Genomic DNA, 27,673 nt, shown 5'->3' with positions numbered 1-27,673 from the left:
TTAAATATGTTGGGGGATGGGAAATAAAAGATCTTTCTTGGTATCATGTCTTGGTTCAATACATATCACATAAAACAGAGTAAGAATAGAAGGGATGGAATTCAATTATCTGAAAAACATAACTTAATGATACTCCCTGGCTCTGTGTTTGAATAAATTACCCTATCTTTAATCTTTAATCTTTTTATCTTTAATAATAAGATTTTGATATCCACTTGAGATAGTCCAAGAATATTAGGACAATGAAAGACGTTCCCTTCAGTGATGCAGAAAGGAATCCTTGTATAATTTCAAAAGGTCTTCAAGAGTTATTGAGAGGGGGCAGCTAGGTAGTACAGTGGATAGAACACTAGCCCTGGAGTCAGGAGTACCTGAGTTCAAATCTGGCCTCAGACACTTAATAATTACCTAGCTGTGTGGCCTTGGGCAAGCAACTTAACCCCATTGCCTTGCAAAAAAAAAAAAAGTTATTGAGGTAGAAAAATTCGTCGCCCTGCATGATATCTATTAAGCTTCTCTTAACTCAGCAAAGTCAGTTAGTCCTTGGAAAATTGGGCCCATAGTTGCAATATAGAGAGGTTTTTTTGTTTTGTTTTTTATTTAATTCAATTCAACAATACTTCTTATGGACCTAATTTGTTCATGGCATTATGTTAGACATTGGCACAAAATGGAAGAAATCTCTTCCCACCAAAAACCATATAGTTTACTAGAGTGTATAACATATAAACAAATAAGTAAAAATATGATAACTGAGAAGGCAAATAGTGTTAATAGCTGAGGGGATTCAGAAAATTATGATGTTAGGTATGGTATCTGAGTTAGGAACCTTGAATAAAGCTAAACATTCTAAACTTTTTAAATTTCTACATCCTAAAATACACCATTCCTCAGAAACTGGTATCTGAGTCTTTCTAGAAATAACTGGCATCAAGATAATGCAAAAATAGTAGATTACAAAATGAAGGTGTTACAAATATTTGATCTCAAAGGTGCTTCTTAATTCTAAAATTCAATCATTCAAAATGTTTATTGATTCAATGAATGCCTCGATACCATTTCATTCCTAAGAATGCTGTATATTGCTGTATTTCCATACAAAAGCCAGCTCATAGCCAAGTAAAAAACCCAGCATATGAACTTTAGTTTATCCAGTTATCTTCTAAAAATTAATGAGATCATTTTATTTTCACTTCAGTGATAGACACTATCACAAAAACAGAGAAAAACAAAATATTGAGTTAATTGACCAACATCTTAAAATCTGAAATTATGTGTATACTTTTAAGTCTATAATATAAACAGCAACAATATCACCAGCAAAGTCAGACAAATAAGGACAAGCAGGAGAAAATATTTCTCTTGAAAAGTTTGACCCTAATGAATGAACTAATTTCTTGCCTTTCCTCACAGATAAATACAATGCTAAAAGGGTTTTTATAATGTAATATTTTATCGACAACAGTTGCTCCTGAGACTATTTCCTTGCATTGCTTTTATAATTGATTAGAATTATCCATTCTCTTAGGTGAACAGTCTATCCTGAACATCAGGATAAGACCTTACCAAAATCTTCTAGCTCTAACTCTATGATCAAATGATCTAGGAAGAAAAACTTCATTTCATTTTCATGTAAATACCTGTTTACAGAATTCTTTCCCATACTATGCTATGTCTTCTCAGAGATTGATACAGTCTTCCAATAGAAAGGAATGTTAAGGAAGATGCAATCTAATATGGGAGAAAGTAATATAGTTTCTAGTCCTCACTGTGGGCCTCAATGCCCTTAGGCATTAACCTCTCGGTGACTCTGAGACTCTTGATTTCTTATCCATTGAAAACTAAACTGGTAGCACCCTTGCAAAGAATAAGTGAAAATTATTTGAAAAGGCTTTTAAACCTTGATTGTAAGATACTGAAAAGTAATTGAGGTTAGGGGTAGAGCACTTGCCTTGCAGTCACAAGTCATGGGATGAAGCCATGTCTCTGACCTCTATGGGATGAACAAAACAGTTGCCCGCAGTGGTCCAAGTAATAGAAGATTATAGGCTGGGCTGGAAGGAATCTCAGAAACCCTCTAGTTCAATCCTTTCATTCTGGAGATGAAGAAATGGAGGCCCAGAAAAGCAAGGAAACATGTCCAAGATCACAAAGCTAGGATATAAATAGAACCAGAACTTGATCTCTATCAGTACTTGTGTACTTTGTACTACATATACCATGCTATCTAAAACTATGTTCCAGATGAGCTGCTGACTTGCATCAGTGGAGAGAGTTTCCACACTGGGAGTTGCCTACACAATGAAATTACAAGTCTGAACCTCTTCCAAAAGAAATTATTTGACAAGATATGACTAAAAAAATTATATTTTCATGCCATATAATGTTATGTTATAGAAATGATAAGGTACCTAAAAAGATAACTTTTGTTTCAATTTCTTTTTTCCTAAAATTTTCTTTTTAGTAACAGAGACTACACTTGAATAATTTCTTAGTTTATGATATGTTCTCAATAATCTACCGAAACCACATTAATAACTCTAATAAAGAGCCAACAATTCTTTAAAAGGTATGTCTACTTTACTATCATACAACAAACATGAAAAATAGCAGCTTTCTTTTCTTGTCTATTTTATTTGTTTTCTCTAGGTTTTCTTTTCCTGAGTCAGACTATATCCAACTTTTGAAAGGATAGAAATGTTAATAACTATTAATAATATGCTTTGCAATCTTACAGAATACCTTACTCCTAAAAATCTCGTAATCTATGACTAACATACATGCTCAAAACATCTACTCCCTTCCTCCTCCCCACATAGGTGAGAAGACACTAACTTGAGTTTTGAACTTTACTTTACATTTACTAGTTATTCCATATGACAAGAAAAAAATTAAAGATCATTAAAAAACTTTGCTACCAAAGCATGGCTTTTAAAATATTTGTGTTACCTCACTTAATTTTTTAGTGAACTCTGTAATAAAATTAGTTTGTCTAAAAAGTCACATTTTTGTAGTTGATGCCATTATAATAAATTTAGTATGTTTATTTTTAATTTTTTTTTGGCAAGGCAATGGGGTTAAGTGACTTGCCCAAGGTCACACAACTAGGTAATTATGAAGTGTCTACAGCTGTTTTTGAACTCAGGTCCTCCTGACTCCAGGGCTGGTGCTCTATCCACCGCACCACCTAGCTGCCCCAATAAATGAAGTATGGAAGAAAGTTAAACACAAAATACCAAATAGTTGTTTTTCGGAGACTATGATATAGTGAATCCCTGTTAACTGTCAAATCGTACCACAGCTATGCTGAGCCACAAACTTGAATACTTTTTCATGGCCAATAACAATTAAATTTGACCAAGGATCTGAAGGGCCTTCAAGAGAGAATAAAGGTTAATGATAAAGGAAAAATAAACCACTCAAAAAAATACATACTAAGAATTTCCCTGTCTATTTCCCAAAGACTATATAGGCAGTAAAGCAAACAAAATGATTATCTTTTTTATTCTTCATAAGAAGTTCACTATAAAATTTTGAAGTTTTAAGACAAAGTGACAATCACTCAAAATGGCTAAGCAGCCATTTATAAAACTATATTAAATTATATTAATGCTAGTACTAGAGATTTAACAAATATTCCTCAAATGGGGTAATTTACTAATATCTCCATAAGAACTGCATCAAATTAAATGGACAGAGTTCTTGGTGCAGTGGATCGAGCACTGGGTCTAGAGTCATGAAGATGAGTTCAAATGTAGCCTTAGACTCCCTGAGTCATTTATTATTCTCTCTCCTTTTCTTCACTGCATATTGGGGATAATCACAGCACCTATACCTCAAAGGGTTGCTGTGAAGAACAAATTTTGTGTACAATATTTGACTTATAGTGGACACTATATAAACGTTGACTATTTTACAAATGTTTATACTCTTCCCTCTCTTAGACAATGTACTAGGGACAAATGGAAGAAATGTTGGCCCCAATGAAGGAAGATGGTTGAGATGTATCTAAATACATTAGTAGAAGGAGACAGTTAAGTTAGGCAGTGGATGGAACACCAGCCCGGAAGTCAGGAGGGCCTGAGTTCAAATCCGGCCTCAGACACATAATAATTACCTAGCTGTGTGGCCTTGGGCAAGCCACTTAACCCCACTGCCTTGCAAAAACTAAAAACAAAACAGTTTTTGCCTCCATTTTCTTGCATATTTACTTATAAACTTGTTATTTATCAGGGAATCCACAGCTCAGTGATCTTAAGATCCTCATGGAGAATAAGTCCCCCCCCCCCCCCCACCTAGGTTCTTCTAGAGTAGCTTAGAGGAGATGCAGTGTTGAACCTGGAGTGAATAAGTCATCTTCCAGGGTTCAAATCTAGCCTTAGACACTTACTAGCTGCATGATCCTGGGCAAGTCACTTCACCCATTTTGTCTCAGTTTCTGCACCTGTAAAATGAGCTGGAGAAGGAAATGGCAAATAATTCTAATATCTTTGCCAAGAAAACCTTAAATGAGATCATAAAGAGAGACTGAATAACAACTACAGGACCTTTGTGAATGGAAGTCAATGAACCATCAGGTAAATTCAGAAGATAAAAAGTTTAAATAGCATCAGTTGATGGGCAGTTGCCAAATGGCTAACAATTCTGAAGAACAAAGGTCAAGACACACACACACACACACACACACACACGTGCATGGAGTTTTATATAGTTTTAGTTTAGGAGGCAAAGGGGGCCTATCAGAAGAAGCTGATCAGTCACTTTCCATGTTTCAGAGGTAGAACCATGGAGACAGAATGTCAGCTAATTTGGGGAATGGGGATGGAGGGGAGACCTTCTTTACTTTGGAATAACCTTGATGTCACCCAAAATTTGATCAGTTCTCCACTCAAATCCAGGGTGTTTCCCCAAAGTTAACCACACAATCTAGGTGGAGTAGGAGGTCTCCAGTTAATCTCATCAGAATGTATAGGTCAAAAAGGAGGACTGAGATATTGTAGACCTCCCAGAGAGAAGGAATTAGATTGAGAGTCTGTCTTTAATTACCCAACTCAGCAGGCTATATTTCTTTGACCTCTAAGACTACTATCTCTGGGGAGAAATTTTCCTCAAACTCAAAATACACAAATTTTGTACATTTCCTCCACACAACTAAGAAGACAGATCAAATACTAAAAGAAAATGGATGTTAGCTTTAATGCACACAATTTTAAAAAACTTTAACTTTTTTTGTCTCTATCCTAGAATATATTAATTCATAATATAGCCTTTAATAAAATAAGCATATTTTGAGTTATATATTATTATTTTAGTGAAATAAAACTTAAAGTTGAGAGAAACAAAATGTAAAATTTAATTTAAAAAACGGTGCATTTCTAGATGATATTTGAAAATAGTAAAAGAATTCCTAAGTTCATTCAGGATTCAAAAGATTTGATGGAGAAAGACCAACTTTCTATTTTTTTCCCTCTACCCTTTAAATACTCTACTATTGTCTAGGCTTCAAAGAATAATCAGAGAATCAAGATACAAATATTCAAGCACATTCTCGATTTATCTTTTAAAATTTTCCTTTCCCTAAACTCTCTGGCTCTGGCTTTGAGCATGAGGCCCCAAGGAAAGAGGACTTTTTGAGACTTTGATCACAGCTTTGTTCAAGGCACTCAAATGCATATGCTCTTTTCTCATCCATGTCTCTAACAAATGAACAATGAGACCAGTTATTGTTTATCTTAGACCAGATTTGAACTCAGAAAGATAAGTCTGACTTCAGTCCCAGAATTCTATCCGCTGTACCCCTTAGCTGATCTGATACCACAGAAAATGATAGGAAACAACTCCTAAAAAATATCTAGCCTTGGTCACCAGTGATAAAAGAGTGAACAATTCAAATCAAAGGTAATGACAAGGGGAAGAAGACAGAAATCAAGAAAAATCACTTAGGGAAAACTAGAGGTACCTTTGAAGGACAGTCAAGGAGAAACAGAACTGTGGCCTTCAACCTCTTCAAAAACAGCAAGCATTTTTGTTCTACTATTTTAAAATATAATTTTTTAATTAAAAAATAAGTCCAAAGGAATTTAGATGTAAATATTTTGTTTTCCTTAAAAGATCAATATTCTCCTCATCTCTAAAATGTCATGATAGCAGTACTTTATTCTGAGAGTAGACTGACAAACCTTGAACACAGACAGTGAAAATTGGAATCCAGACCTGTGACCCTCAAGAGAACTCAGAGGACTGGACTCAGGTTAAAGACCGGTATACTCCAGAGAATCATTTAGCTTGATCTGACCAAAGTGAGGACATCCCCTCTTGGTATCTGAGGGCATGCCCCTTTTGCAATTATAATGCAATTTTCATCTGTATTCATGCTATTAGTCAAAACTTAAGGATTTAAAGATATTATTAACCAATTAGAAAATAAATGGGTTATTTTACAACTTTAAAAATATATGTTACCATCAAAGTTAAAATGTCTAAGGTATAAACAAGATCATAATAGGATGCAGGGCTACTGTATATATGGTAAACAGCTCTCTGGAGGAAAGCTTTATTACTCCCTCAGGGCTTTCTTACAGAGTATGGATTTCTTAATTCCTAGTGGAATATTTTTCATACACCACTGAAGACTATTAAGCACCAGATATTACATTATGTAGTTTAAACTTTTCACTACTGTATAAGAAAGACTTCCCTGTTGAGAAAGCTACTCCTTTACTGTTACAATTTTTTAAATATTAAAATGAATACTCCTTCAGGCTACAAGCATAGCAACCAAAATTTGGAAGAATTTTGTAACCTAACATATTCATCAATGTGTAGAAAATCTCTCAGGGGAATAGAGTGAGGAGAGAAGGAAATACAACAGGAAGAAGGCATTTTAATAACTTTCAGAGTGTTGACACAGGGCAAAGTAATGGTATTTATAAGGTTTTGCTTCCATTGGGCATTGATGTAAACACTGGACTAGCATTGGGTACTAGTAAGTTTAAAAGGAATAATGTTATTAAAAAAGAGTGAAGGAAAAAACACATTAAACTTCAGGCCAGTTAAAGGCACACTTGCTAAAGGTGGCCTATTAAATGTTCACCCAAGAGACTCAGCCTCAGAAATATTAAAAAGGCAATATAAATGCACCATTCCACCATTCCTGAGAAAATAGATGTCTTCTAGAGTCAAATGTGAAAATAAAATCTAAGAGATGATGGTCATTTTAACATCTTTGTTACAGACAGCCTGAATCACCTTTTGGTTAAACTGGATCCAGAAAGTTTAAACAAAATGGACTACTCACTTGTAGACTGTGCCTCCATTGCCATGACCGAGGGTGTCTCGATACCGTATGTCTTGTTCATTCATCTCCACAAGAAAGAAAGAAAAACAAAAGGAGTGTCATGCTGTGGATGGAAATGTCAAGGAAAAGCCACTCTGGGCCATAAACAACAAGCAGTCTGGGTCATTTCAAGTTCAGCTGCAAGAACGAGAAGATCAATACAACATTTGCTGTCCAATTTATAAAAGACGATACCAAGGGACAAAGTGATGGAAAGTTTAATGACAATTTGTTTGCCTGGGTCATTTCATTAAAGTTTGATAAAAGGTGTCAAAATGGAATGATATAACATAGCTCAAAAGGGTCAGGTCAGAGATACTGATAGGAAAAGGATCCTTAGTACTACATAGAACCAAAGCCAAACAGCAAGGAAAACAGTCAAATTCAAAGATGAAAAGAAAAACATATACAAACCACAGAAAATACTAGCAGCTTATAAATTATCTTTAAAGCAACTTATGTAAAGTACTCAATAAATTAATACACAATGAACTAAGAGGATAAACTATAGTGATTTATCATTGCAAACTATAGCTACATTTTGCCAATGGCAAATTAATAATAGTATTCAGCAATAAGATGGTAGCATAATGCCAGGCTGAAGTTATACTGTGCTAATGGAAAATGTCCAAGTAATAAATTTTAAAAGCACATGTCAGGCATTACAGTGCAAAAAGGAGATAGCATGGTACAGAAATGTAACAACAATAAGCCAAAGTCATTTTTGTTGATTTGATATACCATGAAAATACTCAATTTTTCAACTCTTGTGGTTCTATATAATCCTTTCTAACATAAATATTAACCAGTTTTGTATCAAGAGTAGGAGGTACTTCATTTTAGTACTCACTAAATAATAATTTAGAGTTTTAAATTATTTTTTAATAAACTAGTACTGCTTGCATATCTAAGACCAATCGGATCATGCTGTCAGTAATTTTCTACAAACTTGGTCCAGTTACTTAAAAATTCACTGCCAGCTTTATTTATTCACTAAAGCAAATTCAATAAAAGTCCTGTTTCCCATACAGCTAAAGCCAGAGAAAAGCTATGGTAAGCCCTGAAAAAAAAAATCAATTTCCAGAGAATTGTACTGCCTTACATGGGCAGAAAATGGATGGAGTTTTTAATTCAATATCACCTGGAAAAAATAGTTTGCTCTCAGACCATTGAAGTAATGCTTTAAATATTTTGCTCTATTCTAAACTTAAGCCAAATGAATAAAGCAGAGCTTCATTTATCAAGGGAAATATTTTTCTTCTATGCATTTCAGAGGTTGAAGCTTCTGAGAGCTGTGATAATTAGAAGTACAGTGCAGGTTACAGAAACAGCTTCCTTCCCAAGCCATTCCACAAACAATCCTAAAAAACATATTGACAGATTAATGTGTAGAGGCCAGTTCAACACCCAAATTAATTGTAGTACAAACTGATTGATGCTATTTACAATCAGCTAATTACTGCAGTTAGTTCAGTGGAGAAAAAAGTCAGGCAAAGCAGAGAAAGTGGCTAGTATTTTTCTTATTGGGGGAATTTCTGTGTTTACCAACTTCACATTATTTATGATTATATAAAAAAATACATCATATGACTAATATAAGATAAGCTGGGAAAGAACATCAAGTTAAATTTCATCTGTTAGGACTGAGTAGAAGGCAAATGTGAATTTCCTTTAATGTACAGTATATTTTAAATGTAGAGTAACTTGAAGTAAACTTTTAACTTTTGAGGTAAGGCTCTGTTGAATCTCTTTAATGAAAAGTAAAGAACATGTAATTAATAGTATCTACTAGCAAGTCAACAAAACCCTAAAATTCTTGTAAAAGGTTTCTTAGGTAGGTTAAATAAGCTTCTAATAATATTGTTTGTGCTATTAGTTTGCTTGGGAAACCCATATATAGAATCACATTTTTAGAAGAGAAAAATTTCTACCTAGTTCATGTTACAATATCACAAATTCTGAACTAAAAGTTCTCAAATAGGATAAATGGACCACAATCCAAGGCTAATGCAGCTAGCATTAACTTTCCTTATCCCTTTACTCCCAGTTCAGCAACTTAATGATTAATCAACCTAACTTCTTTCCACTTCCAACACAAAATCCTGGATAACACAACATTTCTGAAAAATCAAAAGTATCTTCTTCAAAAAAAGGTCAGGAATTCTTGGTCAAGTATCAGTGAAAGTCAAGAAAAATGTGAATAAATGTAATAAAAGTCCAGCATATATATTATGGGAAAAATGTGATGAGGAAGGAGTTGCACTCTTTCATCTTTTGGCCTTTTCTCAGCTAATTTCAAACTACAAAAGTAAGGTGTGACAAAACTTTCAATATTGATAACTACCATGGAGGTATAAACATCAAGTAAAAAGGAGACTAAGGATGGCTTGGAAGTCAGAGAATCTGAGTTTAGATTTTCATTCCCAGAATTTTAAAGTATTAGATCTAGCTATTAATCTATGACTCTATAATCTTCTAAAAGATTAATCTATGACTTCTAAGAGATAATCATAACAGAGGGAATGGTCACAAGTTACATGGAAAACACCTTGAATCTGATCTGCAAAATAGTGAAAAACAAGGTAAAAATTTAGTATCTGATAGACAACCTGAAAGATCTGGTTCAGAAAAGAGACAAAATGAAACAAGCTTAAGGAGAAATGAGACAGAAAATCAGGTTGTATCAAAAGAGGAAGCTGACCTGCAATTGGCATAAATATTGGTCAATAAAATTTCTATAATATCTGGAAATATTACAGACTTGATTTGCTTATAAATTGAATGATCTTTTATCCTATTTGGGCTATCTACCAAAATTTTCCTCTATATAAAAGACTATCACAATCAGGTTTAGGAAGAGACAGTAGGAAAACATCCTGAGATTTCATATTTATGATCAAAGTCTGCCAAGATTTCATATGACTTTACTATGATAAATTCATTTAAGGTAATGGTTTTAAAAAGTACATTTTAGGGAAACTATTAATTTTTAAATTTTCAATTGAGTTAGACATAATTATTTGTTCCAAAAGTAAGCACAGAAATTACGTTAAAATGACATGGGCCTATTCAGTAAAAGATGAATATATTATATATAGTCCAGTTTTTACTGGCTATACAGATCTCAGCTGAGTTTCTCTTGAAAAAATGAATTATAGAATTTTGGCATTGGAGTAAACTTTAGAGATTATATGATATAACTTTCTCATCAAATAGATGAGGCCAAGAGGTTAAATGATTTATTCAAAATTACATAATAGTAAGTGAATTGAGACTCATAAGCCCAATGCCATATAATTTCTTAAAAAGTTTAACTCAGAGGGCAGCTAGGTGGAGCAGTGGATAGTGCACTGGCCCTGAGTTCAAATCAGTGTCAGACACTTAATTATTACCTAGCTGTGTGGCCTTGGGCAAGCCACTTAACCCCATTGCTTTGCCAAAAAAAAAAAAACCCTCTAAAAAATAAAAATAAATAAATAAAAAAGTTTAACTCAAATAGTAGCCAGGGTGGGAAAAGTTCTTCTCACTTAAGGTGCAGAGAGGAATACATTGAGTGCTACCTCACAAGTAACAAGTAATTTTTAAAGAACTGAGAAATATTTAAATTTATCTACTTTTTTCATCTAAGAAGCAAATTACTCAATAAAGAACAACAATGCACTTCATCCATATTAATATAATTGGTTAATGAAAATTAACACATGCTGGTTGGGGAGAGAAGAAAAAAAGAGAGGAGAGGAAAAGAGAGAGAAGAGAAAAACCAAAGATATGCAGAGTTAAGTACAAACTGGTAAGACAATTAACAGATGGATAAGTCCAAGAGTTGGCAGAAATAATTTTCAGTGCAGAATCTAAAAAGAAGGGAAAAAAAGGAGTGACCAATAGAATAGGAATAATCTATTTACGTATGTATATGACAAGTGATATTTAGATAGAGAAAAGAATATGAAAGAATGTTATATATGTAAGAAAATAAAATATGGGGCAAAATAATATGAAAGATCTTTCCAATTGGCTTAAAAGGAAGTAAGATTCTCAGTGAAAGCAGAGGTAGAAATATGTTATAGCATGGCTTTCTAAGTTGGATAAGAATAGTTCCATTCAAATTTTTCCTCATTCGTTGTAAAGTTTTATATACAGATGACAAAACCAGCTAATAATAGATAATCTCTGTGGTTGTATCTTTAACTTATTTAAAAGCATAAAGGGTTTTTATAAAGTTGGTGAATGTCTCAGAACAACCCAAAGTTATAGGATATACCTGTGATTTTCAGTACTATTAAATATTTGATTTACTAGTAATAATGCTCTTATCAACTTAGACTACTATTCTAACTAATGAGAAGAATAGCATTGAGGCAAAGGTTCCTTCCTTGATAAAACTGCAACCCAACCTTTCTGAAATCTTTTGATGTAAAGTGGTATAAAGCAAGGAACAGTCTGGAAGAGCAGGTATTGTACTAGCATGGAAAGAAGCAAATACATACAGGAAAGCACAGGAGATACACATATTAACTTAAAATGTCTAATAAATATATAAAAACTCACGTTTTATTCTTTTTTACTTGAAAAATAAAACCTTATATCATATGATGATATTATAAAAATAATTCCAACACCAAAGACTAAATGCTAAACTTTAAAAGATGAACTTGATTAGATATAAAATTAATGGAATTAAAGGGGAAAATGAAATAGAATTCAATTATGGATCAGCAAACAAAACATTCTTTTGTTTATGTTTGCCTGTCTTTGGAAGAATCAGTGCTCATCTCTTAGAAATCATTAAAATCAAAATGCTCAATTAATCCTTATTTCATATGTAAAGCTCTGACAAAAACGAAGTCCATGCACTGGACCTTTGCTTCCCAAATCGAAGCAATAACAGTTTCAGAAAGCAGTCACACTCTATGAGCAGACAATTGGAGAGATTTAGTAAATCCCACTTTATAGAGCAGAGACTAATCGGAAAACACAAGCCAGTCAAATGTTTCTTATGAACTGTTGACACTATATCAATGCTGAATCAATTGGTGGCATTTACTCTGAGTGACAGAAAAGAAATAAATATTTATATCACATAACCTATATCAATGAACCTAGGCAGAAAGCTATTTCTAACCTGTCAATATTTGATTAACTTGAAGAATCATGTCCCCTTCTTTTAATGATTAATATGAATTCCTTATTAAACCTAAGTGGAGACTAGTGAAAAGGCAAATCATTATTAATTCTTGAGAGGATAAACCACCAAAATAAAAATGCCCTACACTCAAGTGTTAAAGTAACGCCAAATGTGACTCTCAGCTCCCACACTTAAATAGTGCTAGCATTCAAGCTAGAAGAAACTACCAATTCCCCTCACTCTACAGCAACATTCACTTTGGGGTAACCCAGTAGTACTCACTCACTTTAGCATGCCCTTATTCACTAGAGCAAGTACACTTGAAGGAGACATTTGGTCAGGTTATAATATTCTTTTCTTTAGTTAATAAAAAAATTGAAAAACTAAAGGATAGATTTTTTTTAAAGAGTTGAGAGTTTAAAATTAGGATTTTTTTTATTAATGTGGATATCATAACCCTAAGGGAAAAACAAAAATGGAACTTAAAATATTCAATACTCTATGCCTTCAAAAAATTTCCTGTTATATTGAAACAAAGATGACTGAAATATAATTGAACATTCATAATAAACTTTTGCCCCATAGTAAATCAAAATCAATTGGATTTATTTTCTTTTTAACCTATCACTATGAATCTGCCATTACCCAAGCAGAACAAATTCACGCCAATGTTTCTACTTTGGGACAAATTTAAAATAAATGTTTTGTTCAAGGATACAGATATGTCTTATAAGTATATTAATTATCAGAATAAAAATTATGAAGACATTTGGTATTTCATTCTTATATTTGTTTTGAGGCAAATTTTACTTCAAATCAGTTGTAAGTAAATGTGTACAGGACAGGGTCAAGTATGGGCCACCCAATTCCTCTGATTGATTAAACTGAAATACATTGGGAGAATGACTGAGTTTATGAAAATAATATAGAGATAACAAATGTTCCTTATTTGCATTTAGAATATGGGAGGTACATTCTGTATAATTGGTACATTGGTAAATTTTGTGTATAACTATCACAATCCTGACAAATTCAGTTCTATCTTCATAACACCCCCTTCTTCACCCCCCAACAAAAATCTCACCAACCCTTTTAGCTATATTCAAAGTATTCAGTGCTAAACAAACAAGGTGTCCAGCTTGTGGCCCTGCTACTGCTATAGTCATCTTTTAAAGGGGCAAATGTCTATTAGGCAACAACGTTACAGGTGATAGTAAAGGACAAGCATGAAGAGGTAGCTTTGTCTTCTTGACATGCTCCACTACAAGTACTCGATTCATGAAATGCCAATGAGGCTTGGAGAGGTCAGTGTAGGAAGGCACTGAATACGCATCTGAGATAATTAAGATTTCAGCCTTCGAAACATGGAGGGGAAGTGAACAGCAGTTAAGAAAATCAATAAGAGTCTTTTATTTGCAGTGACACAGATGTCTCAGTCAATAGAGCCTAATAGGCAGGCTTGATCGCAATGGACAGGTGCCTGCCTCCAAGGCTATCAAAGGGCTCCCACTATAACAAACATTAAAACTTATTTATGTTGCTATTGAAGTATCTAGTATCCTGTAGCTGGCTTAATTTACCAGTATACATTTAAAATCATTATACTACTTTAGCTCTATCCATCTACCTGAATCAAAAATAGGGAGAAATGACTGACCTAAAGGTCTACCTGTCCATCAATTGCTAGTTGAGGCCATTCGACTTCAGATGGCCTACTGGGGAGACCAAGGTCACCTAAAGCAGAGGAACTGTAACTTCCAGAAGGTCAGCAATAATTCTGTTTCCCTAAAAAGTTAATGTTAGATACAAAGTAAAATGAGGTGTTTGGAATAAGATGATAACTTTCTTTTCCTTTTCTAAAGGCCAAGGAAGAAAGTAACTGGTGATCTTTGAAATATGCAAAAGTCATTTGAGCAACTCAGGGTCAACATAGTTATTCAGAACTGATTAACTTTTTTTTTTTAATGGAGGTGGCAATAAGATAGGCATGGTGCTTCAATCTATTGAGAGTGAAAATCTATTAGCACTATTTGAAAAATGTGCTATAAATTGCTCTACCAATCAAATTAAACCACATAATTCATTTATGACATGAAGATATTCTTAGATTCTCTGTCTATAAAAACAGAATGACAGAAGAATTGAACAATTATAAGTAATTGCTGTATTTGCATCTTAATATGTAATGATACCTACCTGGCCATTGGCTAATATTTTTTTCAATTCAGCAGAAGACTTCTTTAAGCTGGAAAAGCAAGATATTTTTAGTGACAAGGTGATCTGACAGCCCTAAGAATCTAACTGAAAAAACACAAGGCTCAAAGTACCTTTGCTTTAATGTAACAATAAATGGGATACAATTTTTAATAATTCTATTCCCCCAATATATTTTAAAATCCCAAGCAGTGACAATACACATGCCAAAAGGTATTTGTAAAGACTGTGGAAGTGTGTTACTGTAACCTATTTGGCATTCATCAATTTGAACAAGTTGGGGCAGCTAGGTGGTACAGTGGATAGAGCATCTGCCCTGGAGTCAGTAGGACCTGAGTTCAAAGCTGGCCTCAGACACTTAATAATTACCTAGCTGTGTGACCATGGGCAAATCACTTAACCCCATTGCCTTAAATAAAAAAAAAAAAAAACCCTGAGCAAGTTAAAGCAATGCAAGAGAGTTATATGTAAAATGTAGGAAGGATATTGTAACAGACTATTGTAACAGACTATTCCAGGATTAAAATCCTATTTGAACTCTGCAAAGGCTGTATTTATCAGAAAACTAAGTCCATTATTGTGCTACTTTTCAGTAAGACTTTTTTAATTATATGCAGAGAGCTGCCAATTTATAAACCAGAAAGATTAAGCCCTGACATAGGCAAAAATGGATTATCAAAGTTTCAAAAAGCAAACAGGTGACAAAAAGCCAAATTCTTTATGCTAGATACAGTAGGCAATTAAGTTTTTAGTAAGAAAAAAATAGTTATAGGTTCAGAAGATTCTGTGATCAGAAGAACAAAGATTTAGCTGTTTTACTGCCTTCATTTTACAGATGAGCATATTTTTCAAGATCAAACAGGCAGAAAATTAAAGCATCTCTGAGGTACCACCTCACACCTCTCAAACTAGCCAATATGACCAAAAAGGAAAATGATCAATGTTGGAAGGGATGTGGGGAATTGGGGACACTGATACATTGTTGTGGAGCTGTGAACTTATCCAACCTTTCTGAAGACCAATTTGGAATTATGCGCAAAGGGCAACAAAAATGTGCATACCCTTTGATCCAGCCATACCACTACTGGGTCTATAACCTGAAGAGATGATGAAAAAGGGTAAAAACATTGACTTGCTCATTCCATCAGTGCAACAATCAGCCACAATTTAGGGGTATAAGCAATGGAGAATTCCATCTGTATCCAGAGAAAGAATTGTGGAGTTTAAACAAAGACCAAAGACTATTTAATTAAACAAAAAAAAAAATCTTATTATGTAATTTTGCTATCTCTTGTACTTTATTTTTTTCCCTTAAGGATATGATTTTTCTCTCATCACATTCAACTTTGATCAATATACAACATGGAAACAAAGACTGACAAATTGCTTTCTGTGGGGGGAGAGAAGTGAAATTGGGGGAAAATTGTAAAATTAAAAATAAATAAATTAAAAAAAAAATCAAACAGGCAGACCGTGACAAAACATTCTGGTATATACCTGGATCTTCTGACTGGATCTAGTCACAGTGTTCTTTACTAGATTTTTCAGAATCATTTCTAGCTAGATCCCAATGCACAGCTACATCTGTGTAGACAGTTTAAGGGAATCTTGCATCCAGAGTTCCCTGTGATAAAGTTCTTCTCCCAAGAAAGATCACATCTTCTTTTTATCCTCTGGGCTCAGAAGTACTTGCATTCACTTAGTTGTTCAGTGACCTGGCCAGGATCATACATGCAGCATGTCTAAGAGGTGGGGCTAGAACCCAGGTCAGTTCTCTAGGCACTACACCATGCTTCCCAACTGAGGCACACAAGAAGAATAACTTTTAACTATAAGTAGCAGAGCCAGGATGTGAGCTTTACTGACTCTTGATCTAATAGTCTTTCCTTTTATATTGTACAGTCTTACATCAGATACTATCTGCCTGGTTATGAATAATAGCCAATTTTGGTTTATCCGTCCAAGTGAGATAATAAAATATATTGAGATTCCCAAATCTTTCTAACAAACTCAATCTTTGTCCCCCTCGTTTGTCTAGAAATATTAGAGAACAAAAAAATTTATAAATTCAGATTTTATCACCTATCCCTATCCTTTCTCTTTCTCAGGCAGAATGGCTAATGAACAAAATTTCCCATAAATGGATAAGTATGGGATGAACAAAAATACAGAACTAATAATGCATAAACCTTTTCATTAACTACTGAATGATAAGGGGCTATGACTACTCTAGCAAAATCAAAAGAATGTGTTTTTATTGTAGGAAAAGTCAAAAATAAGATTAACTTACACAAACGGATTAAGTTCCTAACATTGACTCAGTAAAGAAGTGGTTCATTAAAGCTCCTTCAGTGCCAGGCACTGTGCTAAGCCCTGGGACACACACTTTGATGGAGGAGACATGTGAACAACTAGGCAAATACAATGGAGATTAAGAGTAGCTGGAGAACAACAGTGGAGGGAGTGGGCCTGGGGCTGGGGCAGGATGAGGTACAAGTACAATGAGGAAGGCAGGATTGAGGATGAAACAGAAAGGGAACCAGGGAAGCTCTGGTCCAGAGAGGAGCCAAGAGAGCATTCCAGACAAGGACAGCTATTATTTTTGGAGTGCAGATAGTACAGAAGGAACTCAAGTAAGTCTAGAAAGATGGGAAGGGATCAGGTTACAAAGGGCTTTGAAGGACAAATCAAGAACTTTATATTTGATCCTGGAGATAACCAGTAGTAAACTCTACCTGAGTTTGCCTGAGTGGGGTGAGATACATATTTTCTAGGAAAATCATTTTAGCAGTTAAACATTCAACAAAGAATTAAAATTATGAGTAATTAATGTCTAAACTTTTTTCCTATGTGTTCCTTTATGCTTAGTCAAAAATATAACTAATATTACATAATTATTCAATTTCTTAATAATCATGTGCTGATGGGGGGGGGATAAGGGGAAAGAGATGTCTTCATACAAGCCCCTCCTTTTCATAACTGAACATTCAACAGGGATTCTGTTCTCACCTATTGCTTGGAAGTGAATCTGAAACTGCTGGGCTGCTATGATGAGAGGGCCCGGCCCGTGTATTCACCTGCAGGCAAAGAAAGAATCTTTATCAGTCGTTTGTGTTCTGAGGACACGGTTCTAATTAACCTGTAATTTGCCATAAATTTCTCATTTCATGATGAAGGTTAATTAGCTTGTTGCTAGGCATGCCCATGGTTGGAGTCTATTCAGTATGTAGGTTAAGATACTACATTACCAGCATATTGCATAATGTTCGGATCCTTGTTATATGTTAAATGCTTAGTTAAATAGTACTGAAAAAAGAGAAGAAAACAGGATATAAAAAAGGAGTGACAATTCATTGTTTGAGATCTACCACAGACATGACAATTTGGTCACAAAAGGAACATAATGGATGTATCCAAGTTAGATATGTATCTTAAGGTATCATGAATGATCAGGAATATGGAACAGATTGCCAATGATAGGAATATAGGATAACATGAACCTTATGGACTAGAGTAAGAGCAAAGTAAATAGAAAATGATCAAGACTCAGAAATAGTCCCCCCCCATTTAAAGAGAAAATTATTGTCCTATGATGCAAAATTCAAAACACAAAATAAAACAAAAAAAAGCACCGAATAAATATGCTTTAGGCATAATAATAAACATACCAAAATTAGGATATTTATACAATATTAGATTTGAATTTTACCAATTAAATAAATTCTATACTCTATCTCAAATTTTTATCTATATTAATACCCAGAACCATATTGAACATATTTACAAAGATAAAAGGATTCAAAGACTAAAAATATTTCACTAAAAAACAACCCATAACCAAACCCATGTAGATATTAAGCATATATCACAGATGATTTTTCCCCACCTTCCCTTTTTAAAAAAAAAAACTGCTTGTCAGAGCTTGAGAAAGTGCAGTTTTATTTGACATTTCAATAAGTGGAACACAGCATTACAAATCCATCTAACTTTACTGAAACAATTATTGAAATTTGTACCTTCAGGCCATGTATGTTCCGTTTCCCAGGAGGCTTGCAGGCTGAAACAGTAATTGACTAAATTGTAGAACACATCAGGGCCATTTACAAATTTGCTCAAAATGAATCGTTTAAAAAGAAATGAGGGTGACACCAAAATTAGCAGAGAGAAATGATTGAAAAGTGGCTCCCTAGACCCAAAGTGGGAATTATGAAACAGGGTTTTTAACTTGCAGGAGTGAGCATTTATAAATGTAAAGAGCTTTCTGACATTACCTAATATAAATTCCAATTTCTGCTTAAAACATACTAAAATCAAGTTAACAGAGCTAAATTGATTAGATTCCTTTCATAATTCAAATTTCTGTATTTTTTTACTCTAATACATTTAATTTCCTCTTTTAAAATATTTCAAAAATAAATTTTTCTTTCTTCAACATCATCTTTTTTTTTTATGTTCTACCAAAAAGACTCCTGCAAATTGCAAAGAGCACCATTCAAGTTTAGTGACCAGTTTATATAACCATAAACAGATGGGTTCTATCCAAAACACAAAACACTAAATTCATTGCATCATGTTGTTTAAAAATACTGACATCTATTAATATTTAGGCTTGAAGATAAGATGGAGTACCAGGGGAGAAATGTAATTGCTTTATATTCTCTTTTACACGATACCATTTTTTCTATTCAGCAAATGCTTCTCCATCAAATGTTAAAAATACAAAAGCTCCTGGCTACATGTTACAGACTGTTTCCATTTGAAAACTATAGTGCCCTACAAATTGTATGTTAAGGGACTGTCAATTTTGATTGATTGTTTTAAGAAGGATGAATCTGATTTTTTCACCCTCTTAGGTGCACATATATTTTACTTCTGCTCTGACAGTAAGAAACAGAACTATTTATTAGTCAGAAGTCATGAGTAACAATTACTAAACACATCAGATTTTTTTTCATTTCACCCATTCCCAGTATATCAGAATGTTCTAAGTTATGCTCTCAGAAGTTTGACAGTATGATAAAAAAAAAATTTTGTAAATATTTCTTTTTTACAGGAAACATTCAAAGCAATGTGATAATAAATAGTTGAGTATTTTTTAAATAAATTATAATCTGGGTTTCAAATATACTTTTTTTTCAACATGTAAATAAATCTTTTGAACCAAACAGTACATACATTTACTCAATGCCAGGTTTTTAGCAGCAAGAAAACAAAGTGGGGCGGCTAGGTGGCATAGTGGATAAAGCACTGGCCTTGGAGTCAGGAGTACCTGGGTTCAAATCCAGTCTCAGACACTTAATAATTACCTAGCTGTGTGGCCTTGGGCAAGCCACTTAACCCCATTTGCCTTGCGGGAAAAAAAAACCCTAAAGAAAAAAAGAAAAAAAAAAAAAGAAAACAAAGAGTACTTCCACTGAAGTACTTCATGCATAAATGCCACTTTTCATAAGTGATACTTTACCATAACTAATAAACAGGCTTTAATCTTGCTCTCCAATTACTGGAGATCTCCAGCTATGTATCCACATAAAGCTTGATCAAGAATTTAACAATCAAACCAAAAATTCTTTAAAATGCAAAAGTCATAGCACTCTGGGTTTTTTTTTTTTTTACTGGATCTATGATTTCATCTACATAAGAAACCCCCAACAAGAAATTTCCTCAAATAATACAGATGAGCATCTGCTTTGCAGTTGATTGTTTTAGAGAACTACTGAGGGAAGCTGAAAGTTTAAATGACTTGGTTGGGGTCATATAGCCTAGAAAGATTAGACACAGCACTTATACTGATTCCTGGGAAACTAGAAATATTCTCTTTCATAACCATAGATACCCAAGTTATTGAAAATCTAGTGAATTTTTACACTTGTTTATAATTAAAGCAACATTTTAATTGTAAGGGGGGGGTCTCCTTATAAAATATAAATCACTATCCAAGTATTTAAAGTAGTTACATATAATGGGAAATAGGATACAATTAAATGTGTTGGAATTGAATCTTTTTTTTCCCCTTTGGGTCAAAGGCTTTAAAGACATTTCTAAATCTCAAATTCACAAATTTTTCAAGTCTTTCTTTTCTTTCTCACTTATATTTAAGGAACAAGAAATTACTACAAACTTCTAGAAATGTATGCAAATAAAAACAACTTATAAACTTCTGGAAATGTAAAACAGAGGAACAGCTAGGCGGTGAAATGGATAGAACATGACCCTGGAGTCAGGAGGACCTGAGTTCAAATCCATCTCAGACACTTAATAATTACCTAGTTGTGTGACCTTGGGCAAAGCATTTAATCCTATTGTCTTGCAAAAAAATAAGAAATATATGCAAACAAAAATCAAAGAAATTTTAGTAAGATCTACACTCCCACAGACTAAGTATTTAAAGATGCCACAGTGGCATCAGAGAACCTGATAAAGGAGAAGACTCTGGATTTGGAATCTGACAAATAAGCTCAATACCTAGCACTGCATGTTTACTTGCTGGGTCATTTTAGAAGAGTCACTTAACCTGAGCCTTTGTCTTCTCATCCGTAAAATGAGAGAAATGAACTAGATGAACTCTAAGGTTTTGTCCAGATTTGACATACTTTGATTACATGGGACAGCATTAAGTGAATGAATATACATTAGCTCTGACTCTGAAAATTGCTGGTACTTTGGAGTAGCTTCCCCCTACCTATAGCAATTGTTTTACTCAATCCTCCCAATTCTTCTAATTTTACATATACTTGAATTTTTATATCCTTCAAAATACACAAACATTGATTAACAAATTAAGATAATATATGAAACCTTAAAGTATGAAATAAATACCAAGCATCAATAATATACTGATATTTTCATTAACAAATTAATAATTTTTAAATTATTCCTCAGGGTCAGAGGGTACATCAGACAATCCATGTTAGAGTACCACAAAAGGTGTTAGAGCAATATGACTATAATAAACAGAGTTCTTAAGACTCAAAGCCTGAAAAAATTGAAAAATTTTTAGTAAAAAAACAAAAAATATGCTATCACCAAAATAGAGGAAGTTTTAAATTTATTTTAATTTTTTTCCTGGAGTAATGATTTTATTGGGATAGAGCAATGCCTGGTGAGAAAACTCCCTCTATCAATGTAGATCTGTAGATGTTCAATAATTTGTAGTTTCAATGCAGCAGGCACTGATAGGACTTGTCCAGGGTCAAACAGTTAATATGTATCAGAAATAGTACTTAAGCTAATTCTTTATAATACTGTACAAATGTTTCTTGCATTATTGTATTGTTATATCAATTAGGATATTGATAATCTTAGATAGAAATTTTCAAGCTGGCAAAAATTTGGCCTGTTTGAAAGATTAAAGCTTCAGTGTTGTTATGGCTGCCAAACCTTTATATGGAATTAAAAAAGTGATCATCCAAGTCAGTAAATTTCCTTTTAAGACCTTGTTAGTGTGAATAAAATGTCTATTCGTTAGAATAAAATGTCTATTGGCTAACTGCCCAATTCAAACTTAAAAAAAAAAACACAAGTAATGAAAAGTCCAAAATGATTAACTGAAAACTCAATCTATGATTATTTGTATAGAAGTAAATTAATAAAGATGAGTTTAATTTTTTTTTAGATTTTTGCAAGGCAAACAGAGTTAAGTGGCTTGCCCAAGGCCACACAGCTAGGTAATTATTAAGTGTCTGAGACCGGATTTGAACCCAGGTACTCCTGACTCCAGGGCCGGTGCTTTATCCACTATGCCACCTAGCTGCCCCTATGATGAGTTTAATTTTTCATTATTTTAATTAATTTAATCCAGGAAGATGTACTTGAAGAACTGAAATTTATCAGTATCATCATTTAGGAAACACTGATTCCAAGACAGGAAATACATAAATTGGAAAGTATTAATGAATTTATATGACTAAACTCTTCTTGAGGAAAAGTCTCCACATTTCAGAAAGTCATATCTGGGAAAAGACCAACAACATCTATTGCAGAAGGCAAAAAGAAACTTAGTTCCACACATCAGTGGTTCACCCTTATGCCCCTACATAATTTATAAAAGGTTAACTATTAAATGACTATGCATGCAAACTTCCCATTGTTTATAGAGACATTCCTCTAAATAACAAATCAAACCTCTAAGAATTCTACCAAATTTTCTCCCTTAAAAACTGTTAGCTAATTTTATTTCCCCACTGACTGAAAATATTCCACTCAATAACAACACTCACTGGCCATCATCATGAGTCACAATTTACAAATAACTAGAATTAAAGTTATTCATTTGCATTGGATTGGAAAAAAGTGTAAATCCCAAAGAGTTCTCTAAGCGTATATAAATGTGCACTTTGAAAACAAAATACAATCTAGTTAGTTTAATTTACTCTAGTAAATTAGATATTTTATCTGCCATAACTATAATATAGTTTGCAATCCCCACGATAATGAATACTTCTTTTGTTTTTTCAAATTAAGAGCTAAACATCATGTTATGTGCATTTAAACCTTTGGAAAACATAACTGTTGATGAAACAGTTTACTGAAATAATCATTGTTGATTAGAATCTGTTAAACATTACCTCTTGGAAATATCTGCAGAGGCTCTATTAACTGTCCATTTACTTGCTGTTCCATTACTGTGGAATAATACTGCAAAGAGATTACAGAAAGAGATTACTCAGTAATGCATGAAAACTGGAATGGACACTCATGGGTTGTTTAATTCACAGTACTTTTTTAAAATTGCTGATATACATATCAGCCTTGAGAATACTTTCCCCCATTTGAACATCAAAATGACTATAGTGAATATAGTGAATGCTTAGGCCTGGAAGTTTAGTACAGTATAAATCCCCAGATACAAGTGACACTTATTTTTAAAAGTAGAACTATTTATTAAAACTTTAGACTGGTATATAATCTCTGAAAGTATTTTAAAATGTTATTAAATAAAATGTAACTGTATTTTAATGCTATATCATCCTATTGCCTCTTCCCCACACTATCCCTGCCCCAATCTGAAAAGTAAAGAGATAAATGTTTCATATCTGACTCTGCCACACATGTCAGTCAATGACACATTCTTTACATATATATATATACACATATATACATATATATATATATATTCAATGAAAACATAATTCAAAGCTAAACTGTAAAGTCTGTTGCATTAATAGGTATTAGGAGAGGTTCCAAGAAAGGTCAAATTAAAGTAATGCAAAAGGACCACAGCCAAGTTCCAAGCATGCTCTAATCTAGCACAAAACAAAGAAGCCTTATGTTTACATTTTGTTATAGACCACATTCATTAACAATGAGGAAACTTAGGAAATGAAAATACCTTTAGGAGTCTTCAAAGAGATAACATTATTTTATTAAACTAAATAAAATTTTGTGATTAGATGAATATTAGTTTTTACTAACTTATTCCTTTTCTTTCAGCAATTATGAGCACTAGCAAGAATCATTAAAATCTAAGTGAATACTAGACTCAGAAATAACTTTTATTCCTTTACTCCTACTAACACATGACCCAAAATGTTCTTGATAGAAAAATAAAGACAAAAACTGCTAATGATGTAATTTGAAAGGGTACCTTCCAAAGGCACTCTCCTTGAACCAAAACCTAACACTGATGTTAAGAGATAAATGACTATCATTTAGTTGCAACATTTAGGGAATATCTCCTTTATGATCCTTTGCTGACTTCCTAAAAAGGTTCTAAACTACATATAATTTTGCTGTACTTTTCTGTACAGTATAATTCTTAAATAATAATTATTTTGTACAGTGAAATTACTGAATCAAGTGACTTTTTCAGAGAAATAATAGAGGTTCATAAAAGTTCACAATATGTTAAATGTCTCATCACTCTTATAAAAATAAATTTAAAGTAGATTTTTGATAGCTAAGGGATGACAAAAATGTGCCCTGCTCTCCAGAGGCCTTCAAACTGTAAAGGAAATCGGTTCTCCCTTTCTATGACCCTAAAGACTTATATACATACAATATAAATGTGCACTACATCCTTCCTGGAATATATACTAAGGCAAACATTTTTTCAGGAGACTATGTTCCTTAAAACCACAGAAATACAGCATTTGCCATTACTCAAACAGTGATGACAAGTAAATGAAATATCAATCATGTAGGCTGTCAACCTTTTGGGACAGCAATAACTGTTAACAAGTAGTCTGGAAAAATTGTCCGAAAATGACTTGTCCTCAGCACTTGAGTGTTTGAGGTTTCCATGGAAAATTAAGATGCCAGTGGCTATTTGGAACATTGCTCAGGTATTCTTTTTTAATGGAAAATTTGCCAGTTATTGATCCACAGCATGTACTCCTTGCTTCTGGAAGGCTGCAAGCAACTTTCCAATCAGTGGCTGTCAAAAAAATTACTGCCTTTTTATACTGATACAAGACAACAGCAATAGTGCAGTTCTCCCATACTTAATGCTTTTCTTTAATTAACTGCTATGTACAATAGGTAAATACTTTCAGTTACCACTGCAACACATTCCTAGAAACCAAAGCAAACAAAATCATCTTATGCCGTAAACAAATTAATTATAGAGGTATCTGAAAATGGTGCTTGGGGTCAAGTTTGAAAACAAATACCCTCAAATGTGAAGGGTGAAAACAGGTACAATGCATTTTTTTCTACTTTAAAAGCCTGCATGCATGAAATTGGTCTGTTTTATTTTATTTTATTTGCCTCACAAATAAATAAAAATTCTGCCTTTTCATTTTAGATCTTGGTATATGATTAATACAGGCTACTAATGTCAATTGGAAAATTTCTAGAAATTTAAATCTCTTTTTATACAAATGCCTATTCTCACAGTTACCATTAATGATGCTAAAGGGGCAATTTTTTAATTTTTTTAAAGGCAAATTTTTTACTTAAGTGTGAAGTAGATTTTAATCCCACTAAAATTTTGTTTTTAATGTCTTATATTACTGGGAATTCCTGATTAAGACCAAAGGAGACAGAAGTTTTATTTTCCTTAATAAGTTAAATTAAATTATTAAGATTTGTCATAAACAAGGTCCTATTAAATTAAATTCTTAGTGCAAGAACAGCACATCCTTAATCCCATTTCAAACCTCAGGCTAGGATGGCCATTTTTGAAGAAGGCTGTTCCAATCTTTTAATTGTCATAAAACTAAGCTGAGTTCCCAGGAGCTCAGTCACTACTGTTGCCCCTTCTATTTGAAAAAGTACCAAAAAACCTGAAAAGGTGTTACCTTTACTTCTCTCCCTAGCATTAAGTCAACTTCTTCCTCTTTGTGTCTCTCTCCTCTATCCAAAATTTTCATTTTCTCCTATCTTCCATTCTAAAGAAAGGAAGAAGAGGAATAATTCCTATTTCATTTTAGACAGGATTAAACCCATCAATAATTCTAAATACTAAATTAATATACTAGAAAAAATGTCTCAAATAAGGTAGCATGATGCTGCCAAGAGGCTCACATTAGCCAGAGCAACAAAATATTAGCAAAGTTTTCAGGTCGATCTATTATGTATATCTATAATCCTATATGAGTATCATATATAAAAAATGTTTTAAGTACAAGTTGTTTTATCCATCTAACAAAATTTTTCCAGCATTTACTCATGTAAAATTACTCTTGTAAAACACTGTATTAAACCAAAGTTATTATTACCAGTTATCAAATTTGTTTCCTAGTGTTCTCTTTCTCATACAGTAAATGGAGCCATGATCAATAAGCCAACCAGGTAAAGATTAATCAGTTTTGTATTTGTTAATGAAGCCTCCTGAACCAGCTACAGATTAGTTTTAGTTACCCCTCTGAGATGCTCCTAAAAAATTCTTGAACAATTTTAATAAGGATGTGACACAAAGTTTAGTAGTTATCCAAAATCTAATTAATTTGAGACCAAGGGCCACATTCAGCAAGGGAATAAGAAGTACATATTTTCTTTGCCTTTGTTTTATTTTAAGACTTATACAACAGCTTTCCTATTTGTAATCAACCTAATTCAAATGCTAATAGCAAATTCAATCTATAATTACGATAGTTTATTCTTCATGGAAAATGCCATTTAAGAAAGATCCTATAACACTAAAAGTACATTTTTTCCTAATGAAGAACAAAAAAAAAAACCCATAAAAGCTAAATTATAAATTTAAAAAAAGAACCACAACACTAACCAGCCAAGTACACAGACTTAAAAAGTAGAGTATAATAAGTATTAAAAAATAAAAAATACTTTTTACATGGTAAGTGTTCTGGAAGAAAAATCTTATAGAATACTTTTGCTGAATTCATGGTATGTCCATATTGGAGACCTCTACCTAAGTTTGTTGAAAGTTCTGCAACAAGAAGAGAAACAGAACTGTGGTGATAGATCCAGTTCAACCAAAAATACCCACTCCAAAAGGCATTTTACTAAATAAGTATTCTTGGGTAAATTTATGATAGGCATTCATGTCTAGTAATTAAACAAACATTAATTTCATTTCTTGTTCTCCCACTCACCAGTAATTTTTCCAGGCACCAACTTTCTCACAATTTGCCTTATATTAAAAAAAAAAAAATGAAACAATTCTCACTTCCCAGGTAAAACCAGGTGACATTGCTTCTAGGGTGTACTTCAGAACACAAGTACCAACTTGGTGAAATCAATGTTATCATCAATGTAGACATTTTTCAGTGATGTGGAACAACACCTATTCATGTTTTCCCAAACTAAATGTTTCTGTACTTCCTTAAATCCATAAAGGAATGGGTGAGGTACTATCCAATATACTTAGGAGAGGAAGAAGACAGGTGGGTCTTTCTAAGGATCTTCTCACATTTCATGGATATCCTTGGAGAATGTGGGGTGTTTACTGTGCATTCCTCACTCTCTTCCTCCTTGATAGGTCATACATTTGTCAAACTAAATCCTTTATACCATGCCTTTGCAAGTCTTCATCTGTAATGTGTTGCAACTGCTCATTCATGCCTACTATGCAATTTTCCAAGCAGAGTAAGTTTAAA

At 33.3% G+C, this 27,673-nt stretch overlaps 1 protein-coding gene across 4 annotated transcripts in view; it reads right to left on the bottom strand.

Moving 5' to 3' along the window:
• Positions 1–27,673, bottom strand: part of MAP2K5 (mitogen-activated protein kinase kinase 5) — a 297,906-nt gene that overhangs the window by 233,013 nt on the left and 37,220 nt on the right. For all 4 annotated transcript variants that reach the window (XM_074234472.1, XM_074234473.1, XM_074234474.1 and 1 more), the window contains 5 exons: positions 23,240–23,309; positions 18,692–18,732; positions 17,685–17,752; positions 14,658–14,706; positions 7,298–7,362 (listed from right to left, as the gene is read on the bottom strand). In XM_074234472.1, coding sequence (XP_074090573.1) covers positions 7,298–7,362; positions 14,658–14,706; positions 17,685–17,752; positions 18,692–18,732; positions 23,240–23,309 — 293 coding nt within the window. The remainder of the gene's footprint in view (positions 1–7,297; positions 7,363–14,657; positions 14,707–17,684; positions 17,753–18,691; positions 18,733–23,239; positions 23,310–27,673) is intronic.

The sequence above is a fragment of the Macrotis lagotis genome, chromosome 4, assembly GCF_037893015.1.
Source record: "Macrotis lagotis isolate mMagLag1 chromosome 4, bilby.v1.9.chrom.fasta, whole genome shotgun sequence".
Taxonomy (NCBI): domain Eukaryota; kingdom Metazoa; phylum Chordata; class Mammalia; order Peramelemorphia; family Peramelidae; genus Macrotis; species Macrotis lagotis.
The sequence above is the reverse complement of the archived record's forward strand: the minus strand, read 5'-3'. Positions and strand labels throughout refer to the sequence as shown.